At 45.3% G+C, this 13,699-nt stretch overlaps 1 protein-coding gene across 1 annotated transcript in view; it reads right to left on the reverse strand.

The window, feature by feature from the left end:
- The window catches only part of gldc (glycine dehydrogenase (decarboxylating)), a 147,758-nt gene that overhangs the window by 41,834 nt on the left and 92,225 nt on the right, over positions 1-13,699 (reverse strand). Inside the window, exons 16-17 of the mRNA XM_078214099.1 lie at positions 10,721-10,796; positions 1,422-1,547 (exon numbers count right to left, since the gene is read on the reverse strand). Coding sequence (XP_078070225.1) covers positions 1,422-1,547; positions 10,721-10,796 — 202 coding nt within the window. The remainder of the gene's footprint in view (positions 1-1,421; positions 1,548-10,720; positions 10,797-13,699) is intronic.

Genomic DNA, 13,699 nt, shown 5'->3' on the forward strand with positions numbered 1-13,699 from the left:
CATTTGCAGCATCCCTGAAGTGTAAATAGCTCAGCTCCTGGTGTCCTTGGATGACATTGATGCGCAAACAGCAGTCTAAATATTTTGATGCAGGGCTACAAGCTCTCAGCAATGTGCTGGCCTGTACACTTTCCCACCCCCTCCTCCACCTCAGCAATACAAGATTTGGCCAACTTGCAACGCTTGTTCCATTATTGCTGAAGCTGTTTAAGTTTATTTATTAGCGTCACAAGTAGGCTTATATCAACACTGCAATGAAGTTACTGTGAAAACCCCCTAGTCGCCACACTCTGGCACCTGTTCGGACACACTGAGGGAGAATTTAGCATGGCCAATGCACCTAATCAGCACGTTTTTTTGGACTGTGGGAGGAAACCGGAACACCTGGAAGGAATCGGAACACCTGGAAGAAACCGACGCAGAGGCGGGGTGAACGTGCAGACTCCGCACAGACAGTGGTTAGCACTGCTACCTCACAGCGCCAGGTATCCAGGTTCAATTCTGGCCTCGGGCCACTGTCTGTGTGGAGTCTGCACATTCTCCCCATGTCTGTGTGGGTTTCCTCCTGGTGCTCCGGTTTCCTCCCACAGTCCAAAGATGTGCTGGTTAGGTGGATTTGCCAGGCTAAATTAACCCTTAGTTTCAGGGGGATTAGCAGGGTAAATGCGTGGGGTTATGGGGATAGGGCCCACGCAGACATGGGGGAAACGTGCAAACTCCACACAGACAATCACCCAAGCCGGGAATTGAACGCAGGTTCCTGGCGCTGTGAGGCAGCAGTGCTAACCACTGTGCCATCATGAATCTCCTCAGATACAGATCAGCAATACAGGAGCTGGTGCAAAGTCACACCACTTCCATCAGATGGGGTTACTTGATGGCAAGATGGTAACAAGCACAATATTTTACCCTTTGCCTTGCATTTGCCCTCCGGAGAGTTGGTGAGGAGTGGAGAGACAAACTATCATTATGGAAGCCCCATGGGCAGAACAGTAGCGCTTTGAGGAGGCGCATCACCACCTCCTCTGTCTGGAGGTGGGAGAGGACCTCCCTGTAGGACTCATTGAACACAAGCTCCCTGATGATTAGTAATGATCATACCAGGTAGAGCTCGTACACCCAGCCCTGTATAAAGCAGGCCCCTGAGCAGGTCCATTATTGGATGGGACCTGTTTGTGTTCACCGCAGCTTGTGGTTTTGTTTTACTTTATTTTGTGCAATAAAGCACCGTTCCTTTACAGCCGACTCCAGGAATTATTATAGAACCAAACACTGAGAACATCGAGATTGGAAAGTACGTTAAACATCATGTCAGAATGGACCATTCCTGGGCTGCAGAATAATGGTACTATTGTTTCCTGCCATGTTCAGATTTGACCATGCAAATTTGGAGGATGCGGTAGTTTCAGAGATTTACATACCAGTGCTTTTAAATGTGCAACATCTATGCTTCCATTCTTGTCCACCTCGACGGGCTGGATTTTCATCCCTGCCATTTGTGCACTGGCTGGATTGGTGCCATGAGCTGATCTGGGGATGAGGCAGACCTGGACAGAGGAAGAAACAAGAAGTAGTCAAGAGGTCAACGTCAAAATATCTACTCAAAGAACACCAGTCTTTGATCATAGAATCCTACAGTGCAGAAGGACACCATTCAGCCCATCGAGTCTGCACCGACCACAATCCCACCCAAGCCCTATCCCCATCACCCCACATACTTACCCCGCTAATCCCTTTAAACTACCCATCCAAAGGGACTGTGGGAGGAAACCGGAGCACCCGGAAGAAACCCACGCAGACACAGGGAGAAGGTGCAAACTCCACGCAGACAGCGACCCAAGCCGGGAATCGAACCCGGGTCCCTGGTGCTGTGAGGCAGCAGCGCTAACCACTGCGCCACCGTGATAGCTTGATAAATCCTCGCAGGTGTTAACAGGCGTGTGCAGCTGAAGTATCAATGATTCAGATTGCAAGTATCAGTGTTAAAAGAGCAACAACTCCAGGGGATAGCAGAGGAAACACTAGGCAAACTTCTATTACTCACTCAAATCTCACCACAAATTAATTCTAAACCACAGCCTATCCATAGTTGCCCTTGTTCAGAGAGCACTTCAGAGTCAACCGCATGGCTCTGGAGTCACATGTGAGCCAGACTAGGTAAGGGTGGCAGATTTCTTTCCCTAAAGGATACTAGTGAACCAGATGGGTTTTGCCGACAATCGACAATGGTTTCATGGTCATCAGTAGAGCCTTAATTCCAGATACTTTTTATTTTAAATTGAATTTAAATTCCACCATCCTACGTGGCGGGTTTCGAACCCCAAGCTGAGTTTCTGGATTAATTGTCTAGCGATAATACATCAGGCCATTGCCTTCCCATGAAATGGAAAGTCCTTGTGCAGAATCTCGGCCCTGTAATACCTTTTGTTTTGTGAAAGTGGTGACCTCAGTTACCCGGATGGGGCGGGGGGGGGGGTTAAATTTTCCAGTCTCGCTTGCTGCCAGGATCGCCACGGGCGGAACGGACAATTTATGGGCGGGATTCTCCCATCTTGTTTGTTCCTGCTCTGCTGTCAGCGAGAACAGAGAACTTGACGCTCAGCCAAAACTTCATTCACTGCGGCGTACCGGAGAATCCCAGCCACAGGCGTGTATGGAGAATTCCGGTGTAAAGGTTCATTGACATCAGGCAGGAATTTCCAGTCCCGGAGTGGGTGCAACTGAAAAATCTCACCCACTGTTTGCTAATTATCTCCACATCACGTTCTCCTCCATAATTCAACCTGATGTGATTCGAGTGCTATGAGAATCTTTAAATAGAAGGAGCTTAAATAGATAATGTCCAGGAGACGCCCTTGGTCAAAGGATAATTAGATTTCTGCATTATTAGATTGCATTTTTATTTCCTTAATTTGCTTTTCAATTTTTTTCTTAAGGAAAAGGGTTGAAAATATCATCTTGGATACAGCATATTTTTTTAACTGCTCTGTTGAGTACTAAAGCTGAAGGCTGATTTTGCAGCGGGATCTATATTTAGGTTTGTTTTCTTACCTGCCGTTACAAAGCTATCCAACCGTACAGCTAGCAGACTGCATGCAGGGCCACCTCATTTACACAATGATTCATAGCTCTCTGCACAGATTCGCCAGCTTGGGCGTGGGAGAGGAGAAGGGGCAGAAACCTTGGGCATGACATTTGATCTGAAGCTGGCAGGGTGGCAGAAGAGAGCTCACCAACGCCTCTACTTTCTCAGGAAGCTAAGGAAATTCGGCATGCCCACTACAACTCTCACCAATCTTCATGGGTATACCATAGAAAGCATCCTTTCCGAATGCATCACAGCTTGTTATGGCTCCTGCTCTGTCCAGGACAGCAAGAAACTACAAAGGGTCGTGAATGTAGCCCAATCCATCGCGCAAACCAGCCTCCCATCTACTGACTCTGTCTACACTTCCCGCTGCTTCAGAAAAGCAAGCCAGTATAATTAAGGACCCCACGCACCCCGGACATTCTCTCTTCCACCTTCTTCCGTTGACAAAAAGATACAAAAGTCTGAGAACATGAACCAACCGAATCAAGAACAGCTTCTCCCTGCTGTCATCAGTCTTTTAAATGGTCCTATCATCTATTAGGTTGATCTTTCTCTACACCCTAGCTATGACTTTAACACTACATTCTGCACCCTCTCCTTCCTCCTCTATGAACGGTATGTTTTTTCTGTACAGCGCATGAGAAACAATACTTTTTACTATATACCAATACATGGGACAATAATAAATCTATTCAATTGTTGCAATGTCAAGCCCTTGCACAAGGTTAACTGGTCCTGCCTGGCATCTCATGCATATCCACACTGCAGCAGGCACACATTTAAAATATAATGCATTGCCAAAAGCATCTTTCAGGGGTGTGATATCCTTTGTTATTGTAACATGATGAGCTACTGACACTCCACGTGGACGGCCCGGCAGCACAGTGGTTAGCACTGCTGCCTCACAGTGCCAGGGACATGGGTTCAATTCCCGACTCAGGTCACTGTCTGTGTGAAGTCTGCATGTTCTCCCCGTGTCTGCGTGGGTTTCCTCTGGGTGCTCTGGTTCCCTCCCACAGTCCGAAAGACATGCTGGTTAGGTACATTGGCCGTGCTAAATTCTCTCTCAGTGTACCCGAACAGGCACTGGAGTGTGGTGACTCGGGGATTTTCACAGTAACTTCATCGCAGTGTTAATGTAAGCCTACTAGTGACACTAATAAATAAACGCTAAAACATTAACCCTGGTGCTTAAGTTTCCTGCATGTGGTAGTTGATGAGAAAGAACAGGGACACAAAAAAGGGAAAGAATGAAAAGGAGGTTCACGAGAATGATCCCGGGAATGAAAAGCTTGACGTATAAGGAGCGTTTGAGGATACTGGATCTGTACTCGATGGAGTTTAGAAGGAGGGGGGGAGGGGGAACAAGGCAGGTTTTCACTTGTTTTTAGAATAAGGGGAGAAATACCTTCATCAGCATAATACAAAAAAATCAAGGAACTAATGGAGGGAGAGGCACAAAAATAAACAGAAGTAAGCAGCAAATTCTGGTGCAATTGTGTATTTCTGTAAATGTTGAACCAAGTCAACAAATCTGTTGCCTGTGGAATCGGGATCATGTTAAAAGCTTTGCATTAAAAATCAAGTGGTTCCAAATTAAGTTTCCAATTTTGTTCTTGCATGTGACTATAATTTTAATCCCATGCCAATGCCTTCTGTCTATTCATAGATGTATGAATGTTCCAGTGCCTGTGTCTGTTTACACTGCTCTCAAATCAGTCAATAACTCTAAAAGCCACCAGGGGGAAGCACACCTTTAACAAGAACTGATGCATTATTCTGGGTGACAAGTTTGCCTTTTCCAACAAGCCTCTGAAGAGAAAATTGTCCCAGTGTTGTGATTCGATGGTAGCAATTAAATTTTGCTGAGACTAGTTTTTATTGAAAGATTTTGCGAAATTTTCAATGGTTACTCAGGCAGTTGCTTCACTATGGAGGGGTCAAGGAGTTAATTTCTGTAGGGTTCCCTGGCTTGTCTGCACAGTGGTTAGCACTGCTACCTCACAGCGCCAGGGACCCGGGTTCAATTCCCAGCTTGGGTCACTGTCTGTGCGCAGCCTGCATGTTCTCCCCGTGTCTGCGTGGGTTTCCTCCGGGTGCTCTGGTTTCCTCCCAGTCTGAAAGACATGCTGGTTAGGTGCATTGGCCATGCTAAATTGTTCCTCAGTGCATCCGAACAAGTGCCGGAGTGTGGCAACGAGGGGATTTTCACTGAAGTGTGAATGTAAGCCTACATGTGATTAATAAATAAACTTTTAACACCACAGAAACATTTGGAACATTGTCACCAATTTTGGGTCCCCTATCTAAGGAAGGATGCGCTGGCCTTGGAGAGGGTCCAGAGGAGGTTCACGAGAAGGATCCCAGGAATGAAAAGCTTGACGTACAAGGAGCGTCTGAGGATACTGGGTCTGTACTCGATGGAGTTTAGAAAGGGGGGGGGAGTGATCTCATTGAAAAGCCTGGATAAAGTGGACGTGGAGAAATGTTTCCATTAGCAAGAGAGACTAGGATCCGAGGGCACAGCCTCAGAGTAAAGGGACAACCCTTTAGAACCGAGATGAGGAGGAATTTCTTCAGCCAGAGGGTGGTGAATCTATGGAATTCATTGCCACAGAAGGCTGTGGAGGCCAGTGTCTTTAAGACAAAGATAGATAGGTTCTTGATCAATAAGGGCATCAAGGGTTATGGGGAAAAGCAGAAGAATAGGGTTGAGAAACAGATCAGCCATGAGCGAATGGTGGAGCAGACTTGATGGGCTGAATGGCCTAATTCTGCTCCTATATCTTGTGCCTTATGAGATGCAAGAAAATGGAGTCAAGGACATAAAAGTTGGTTCTCCCTCAGTGTGCAGAACTTCCAGTGGATAGGAAATGGTCTGACATGACATATACTTGATCCCGTACAAATAATTCAAAGTCAGGTAGGTTTTAAGAGGTATCTTAAAGGAAGAAAGCGAGGGGATGGCAGAGTTTCAGGCCTAGGCAGCTGAAGGCCTTCTCCCCAATGGTGCATCGAGCTTTGTTTTAAACACTACTCCTCAAATCACCCGAATGGACACAATGCTGAAACATTTTAGGGACACGTACACAGGATGGTGCATTTAGAGTTTTACCTCATGATCGCTGGCGCTATCCATCTCTTACAACTATTCGGTAGCCTTCCTCCATCATAGCTTGTGTCTTTATGCTTTGCTGCTCTGCTTATGTCTGACCACTAACTTTGAGAAAGCCATTCTAAACTTCCTCTGCTGCTGGGTTCAGATAGGTTCAGAGTTCAGGGCGTGGGTGCTAAGCCCATCTGTAGTTGACACCCCTGCTCCACTTTTAATCCTTTTCCACTGTCCTCCGAAAGAGAGCCCTCACGCCTTTTGCATTGCTCAAGCTCTCTCCCGAGAGTTCGACTGCATCTTTTTGACCAAGCGCTTGCGCCTTTGACAACTCTCTTCAACACTCAAGTCTGCTGAAGTCTTGGAAAACTCTCAAATCCGGAAACAATTCAAACAGCTCACAATCCTGGACAGAATGCGACAAACAGCAAAGAAAACAATGACTCATGGGTTTACATCTATTTACTCCCCCCTCTCCGGGCCTCTTCTACCAATTGCAGTGATTCAATATTTTCACGGATTCCTGGAGCACAGTAAATGGAACAGTTTGTCCAGGTGACAATCCACATGTGTTTGAATGTCCTCAGGGCCATCACAGCCAAATTACGATTCATTCCTCGCCCCCGTGTCCACATTCCCTAATTAGATATCGATCAGGAGTGGGGAACCCGGGTGAGTTTTGAGGCATTCTAGGTTACAAGCACCGGCCCAGGTTGTCGCAACTTTGACAAATATCAGCCAACTACACAAAGGTTCCTGGGTCAAACCCTTGCCTTGTTTTACCTGGCAGCGCTTCAAAACACAACTCCTCACACTCAAAACTTTCCGTTTGCGATAGCGATCCAGCTGTTCTATTTTAGCAGCAATTCTGATGCCATTTCTCGGAATTCATTAGAATGTTCATTCTTTCACCTCTTTCTTTCAATTCTCTCTCACCTTTCATCCATTTTATCGACATGAATGGCCATTGTTCCTCAAATAAAGACTCCCTTCTCAGATGCAAGTCCACTATCTCAATGCCAGGAAATTAGAAACCAAAAGAGAAAATGCTGGAAAATCTCAGCAGGTCTGGCAGCATCTGTAAGGAGAGAAAAGAGCTGATGCTTCGAATCCAGATGACCCTTTGTCAAAGCTTTGACAAAGAGTCATCTGGACTTGAAACGTCAGCTCTTTTCTCTCCTTACAGATGCTGCCAGACCTGCTGAGATTTTCCAACAGTTTCTCTTTTGGTTTCAGATTCCAGCATCCGCAGTAATTTGCTTTTATCTAGGAAATCAGAAGTTTTAAGTTAATTTATTATTGTCAGAAATAGGCTTACATTAACACTGCAGCGAAGTTACTGTGAAATTCCTCTAGTCGCCACACTCAGGCGCCTGTTTGGGTACACTAAGGGAGAATTTATCATGGCCAATGCACCTAACCAGCACGTCTTTCGGACTGTGGGAGGAAACCGGAGCAGCCAGAGGAAACTCACGCAGATACGGGGAGGACATGCAGACTCCGCACAGACAGTGACTCAAGCAGGTAATCGAACCTGGGTCTCTGGTGCTGTGAGGCAGCAGTGCTAACCACTGTGTCATCATGCTGTCCCAATGTAGAACAAACAAAGCACATAATCAAGGGCCCCATGCAACCCCGGGCACACTCTCTTCCACCTTCTTCCGTCGGGAAACAATACTATTCACTGTATCCCATTACATAAAACAAATCAACTCAAACCTATGAAAAACAACACTTGTATTTACGTAGTAATTTGAACATGATAAACACCCCCAACACACTTCACAGGGAAGTTATAAAGCAAAAGGTGACAGTGAGTCACATAAGGAGATATTAGGGCAGGTAATCAAAGGCTTGGTCCTACAGGTAGATTTTAAGGAGCGTCTTAAAAAGAGGGTATTCCAGACCTTAAGACCTTGGCAGCGGAGGGCATGGCCACCAACGGTTGGCACAATTACAATTGTAGATGCCAGGGGCCGGAATTACATTAGATCAGATATCTCAAAGGTATCGGGGGGGCTGGAGGAGATCAGAGATAGTGAGGGGATAGGGTGGTGGGTGGTACTTGGAAACAATGATCATTTCAAAGTTGAGGTCTCGCCTAAATGGGATACGATGCAATTCAGTGAACGCAGTGGCGATAACTGACCAGGGTGTGGTGCCAGAAAGGTCATGGTGAGCAGAGCTTCCGGTGGCCTCAAGGTTATGGAGGGCAGAATGTGGGAGGTCAGCCGCCAGTGTGTTGAAATAGTCAAGCCTAGAGTTAATTAAGTCACGAATGAGGGTTTCAGCTGCAGATCGGTGAAGACGGGGATCCAATTGGGCTAGATTACGGAGGTGGACATCGACGGTCTTCATTATCCTGTGGATATGTGTTCGGAAGCTCACCTCAGGGCCCAAATACTATATCAACGTTGCAGACAGTCTATTTCAGCTTAGAAATGTCAGAACTCTTTTAGTCTTTTACCCCCCCGACACTCTTTTCAAACCAAAGCTTTCATTATTAATCCCCACTTCCTAACTCATCGTGAATCCTCTATCACTATTGTCAGTCTTGGTTGAGCTGGCCTGACCCTGCTCTTAACGTGTCTAACACCATAACCAAGAAAGTAATTCTTACACAAAAATGGTTCCTTATACCTTAATCTGCAAAGGCAATGAATGATATCAGCATTAATCTCTCAATAATAGTTATGTTCAAAAACACTTAAACGTAGTATCTTTTGGAGTACAGTATAATGACTCAATGTTGACATGAATTCTTTGAGCGCAGGAAGTCAACCACATTGCCCAAGTTGCAGACCTGGCTGTGTGAATGTCCATGAGCTTTTCAACTATAGAACCATCACAGTCAAAATAAATTCTGCCCCCAGACTGTGTCCAGGATGTCTGACCTGGATATCGATCAGGAGTTGGAGCCCGATGAGTTTTTAGACATTCTAGGTCACAGCACCGGTCCAAATTGCCACAACTTCACTCTTGCTTTGACAAATATCAGCTGATAACACAAAGGTTCCTGGGTCAAACCCCTCCCCACCCCGCTCTGTTTGAAGTGGCAGCTCTCCAAACGTGATTCCTCATGTTCAAAATTTTCCATTCGCAATAACTAATTCAACTGCTTTAGCAGATCCTCTGATGCCCGTTCCTGAATACAGCAGTATGTTTTAATGTTTTTGTGTTTATCCGCTAGAGATTAGAAGAGTAAGGGGCAACTTGACTGAGAATCTGGATTCTCTCACAACACTAAATCTGATCATTTAAAGTTAAAGTTTATTTATTAGTTACAAGAAAGGCTTTCATTAACACAGCAATGAAGTTACTGTGAAATTCCCCTAGTTGCCACAATCCGGCGTCAATGTTCGGGTCAATGCACCTAACCAGCACATCTTTCAGAATGTGGGAGGAAACCGGAGCACCTGGGGAAACCCACACAGACACGGGGAGAACATGCAAACTCCACACAGTGATCCAAGCCGGGAATCGAACCTGGCGCTGTGAAGCAGCAGTGCTAACCACTGTGCGACCATGCCGTCCTCAGAGGGTCGTGGGCCTTTGGGATTCTCTTCCTCAAAAGGCAGTGGAAGCACAAAACAGCTTTTCTCACCACATTGTGCAGCAGTCGGCAAAATGAAATGGAGGCTTGACACACGCCATCACGTTGGTGCGACAGGGCCCGAAAAAACCAGCAGTGTTGGGAATCACAAAACTAGGTGGTGTTTTTAAAGGGCATCCTGATATCTGACATGCACATGTCCCCATGAACACGGGCACCCCCCCCCTCCCCAGGGGACTATATTTAATGCCCCACCACCACCCCAGGGGTGTGGACTTAAAACTCACCCCCCAACACCCCTTCATTCTCCCTCCCTCCCCACAGCAGTATCCCATTTTTAAAAACTTGTAGTCTTTATCAACATGGAATTCCCAATGTGTGTGTGTGTGGCGGGGAGGGGGGGGGGGGGGGGGGTGGAGACATGAGGCCCTTTAATGATATTAAAATTTATTTGAATTAGGTTCCCGATCTTTCAGGGTCCGAACTCGTTACATCACTGGCGAGGGGCAGGGGGAGAACCCGGAAACGAGATCTCGCCGGCAAGGTTCTCATTTTTTTGACTCTCTTGGGCCTGCCATTTGCCCCCACGGCGAATGTGAGCGCAAATCCTTGGTCAATTTTTGTCGGTCAGCCACCTCTGGTCAATTTTTAGACGGTATCAAATAATTAAGACTGTTACGCAGAGCAGTCAAAGCTGACTGGGCTTTGTCTGGGCAGTGCCACCATAGCCTTAGTGGGGCTGTTGACAATATTGATAAATGCTTGACATGTTCACAAGACATTCTTCTCCTGGTAACAGTCAAAGGCGGGGATAAAGACCCCCCCCCCCCGCCCCCCCCAACAAGAATATCAACTTTTTGACATTTTCAAATCTTTCACATCAAAAGATCAATTAGTTACTCAATACAGTCAAGTACATCTTGTTGGTTAGGGAAGGATTACAGGTGTTATCCATTACATTACTTACAGTTCTCTGATGTTCTCCTTTTGAACTTAAGTAAGCCTTGATTGCTGCCAATCCAGCATATTCACCCTGGGCACCACTACAATAGAGAAATCAAAGTAAAAGCATGTAAGTAATATGTAATATTAAGCGGAGAAGATTTGGGAACCATGGGCTATTACTGTTTTTAAACCCCTTTTCTCCTGAAGAATTTCCTCACCCATAAATGAAGAGATTCCCTTTCCTGGCGGATAATTCCTACTTCTTAAATCTAGGCAGATACCTGGTTGAAATACTGTGGGTTGACAAGGTGCCCATATCAACAATTATTCAAATATGGCACAGCAGCACCCATATCATCCAAAATCAGAACAGGTCAATCCCAACAGAAATTCTCATGTCCACTAACTTGAACAATACTGGCGGGCCACAGGTGCTGTTTCTGCCAGCAGGTGGCCTGCGACCCAAGAAATGGGTGAAAGGTGTAGAGCATGTGGAAGAAGGAATGAACAGAGCTCCAATGACCTATCCGCAAAGTCGGAAAAAGTTTAATGATCTCACTGGGTTAGAAAAGGTCAGAATATTTTTCGATCGCCGAACAGAATCACCGAAAAAGCGGATATTTCCAATATGTCAAGTACAGGCCTTCAGATAATTGCACGACATTATGGGCACGATTTTGCCTGCCGTTCATGCCACGTTCCCGCTGCAGTGAGTTTGGAGAATTTGGCAGCCAGCCAAACCTCCATTCACTGAGGTGAGATGAGAAGATCCTGCGGCATGAACGGTAGTAAGATTCCGGCCTATATATTTTTTATACATTCAATCATGGGACATGGGCGTCGGTGGCTTGCCAGAATTTACTGCCCATCCCGAGTTGCCCAAGGGCAGTTGAGAGTCAACCACATTGCTCTGGCTCTGGAGTCACATGTAGGCCAGACTGGGTATGGACAGCAGATTTCCTTCCCTAAAGGACGTCAGTGAACCAGATGGGTTTTTCTGACGATTGACAATGGTTTCCTGGTCATCAGTAGATTCTTAATTCCAGTTGTTTTTTAGTGAATTCAAATTCCACCATCTGCCGTGGTGGGATTCGAACCCAGGTCCCCAGAGCATTAGTTGAGTTTCTGGATTAATAGTCTAGCGATAATACCACTAGGCCATTGCCTCCCAATATCCATTGTCTCAAAAGCATGATCAGCTAGCAGTAATCACATAAGTGTCTCTACTCTGTAATTATCTTCTGGATGAGGACCTTGAGAAGGAACAGATAGTGTAGATGAGAAATTTACATGTGCTGAAGCTCACAAAGACATGAGAAAAACCTTCTGGCAACTCCAATACAAGACCAAATATGGGTTTGAACTGGACGGAACAATTCTGCATCGTGTCATTATTGACTACCCAATTTGTTCCTGACACCCCAACTTCTCAATACTTTGTCATGCAATGTTCAATCAGCGATGAGAGTTAAAGTTTATTTATTAGTGTCACAAGTAGGCTTACATTAACACTGCAATGAAGTTACTGTGAAAATCCCCTATGCAATATTCAACCAGCGACGATAGTTAATTGGCACTGAGGCAAAACCTTTCCACGTGCCACAGGGAAACGGGATATATGCTACTCTACATGATGAAAGTATATTTTAACAGCTCTTCAACATGTCACAACAATCATAGTTCTGTAAAGAGAAGCCATACAAACACTTACCCAGTGCACAATAAAAGCACTACATTGAAACGGGACATTGAGTGTGTTTATGTAGACCACTCAAGCAGTTAGCCAGATTGGGTAATATTGAAAAAGGTGTAATAACCTACACAGACAGATGTCCTCAATAGCTACAAGATATTGATGCTTGTTTTCTTCCACAAGGGTGGCTGACAAAAGTGCTGAATTGGCATTTTGTGTGCTAAATGATTAAGAGGAATAGGGAAGCGCTGATATCACTGTTAGCGTGCTAAACCCCCTTCCCCAACACAAACAAAATCTCGGTCTGCATCAACATTTAGTTTTCCGTGACAAGGAAATCTATTACTGGGGGGCCTATTGTGCAGTGGAAGAGAAAGCTTCTTTCCCTCAATACTTCCTTTCCTCTTCTCCATAATCCTCTCTTCCCTCGGCTCACACTGATTCCTTCTTGCGGCGGTTCCACAGAGCCGGCTGCTCTCTTGGCAGCTCGCCCGTCGAGCACGTGCTTTCCGTCTGAGTCAAGGCAGTGAGTGCTGGCAGCTCCTTCGATTGTGTGAGCCCAGTTACTCCACACACCAGCACTGGTGGGAACTGATGCTTATTCCTCCCAAAGGCATTGAGCCTGAGAGCTCTTGCAGCCATTATAACAGCTTGGCTACTTTTACCAAGAAGGATAAGGAGATCCCTGTTGCATCTTTTCACATCATGAATCTCTTTTGCATTCTTGTTGATTTATTGATTTCTCCAGATTTACTACCTTGGTTTTATTTGTCGGGTGACTGATATTTATTGCTGGTTCTGATTGTCGAAGTAATTGAAAGAGCTGTTTGATCTTTTGCTGGTGTTCAATAATATTTCTTTAAAAAAAACTCTTTAACATTTCCAAGAAAGAGATGGCTAACAGCTTATTGATGACCACAATATAAAGACCATCTCATTACGGGACAAAGTGAAAACCGTTTTCCTGCTAATCGATGCAAGAAACTTGGCACCAACATCTGAAACACGACAAAGAAATGGAGTTTTTTAAAAATGGTAACCCTCAACCACTAAACAGCTACCTAGAGATTAGAGAAATCCTTGGTTACAAATGAAAAGAGCTGAATCTTTTCTTTCTGCACTTCTCGACAGATGTATTGTCAATTCCAAAGTGCATCATTTTTCTTGATAGTACTAATAAAAACTTTAATCGGATTATTTTCTTATCCTGTCCCAGTTATCTCGATAATGCATATAATGTTGTTATTGTGCTAATTCATCATGTTCCTATGTAATTAAACAAAGTCAATCAGCGTGCATTTACCGTGA

This window comes from Mustelus asterias, chromosome 6 (genome assembly GCF_964213995.1).
Source record: "Mustelus asterias chromosome 6, sMusAst1.hap1.1, whole genome shotgun sequence".
Lineage (NCBI taxonomy): Eukaryota > Metazoa > Chordata > Chondrichthyes > Carcharhiniformes > Triakidae > Mustelus > Mustelus asterias.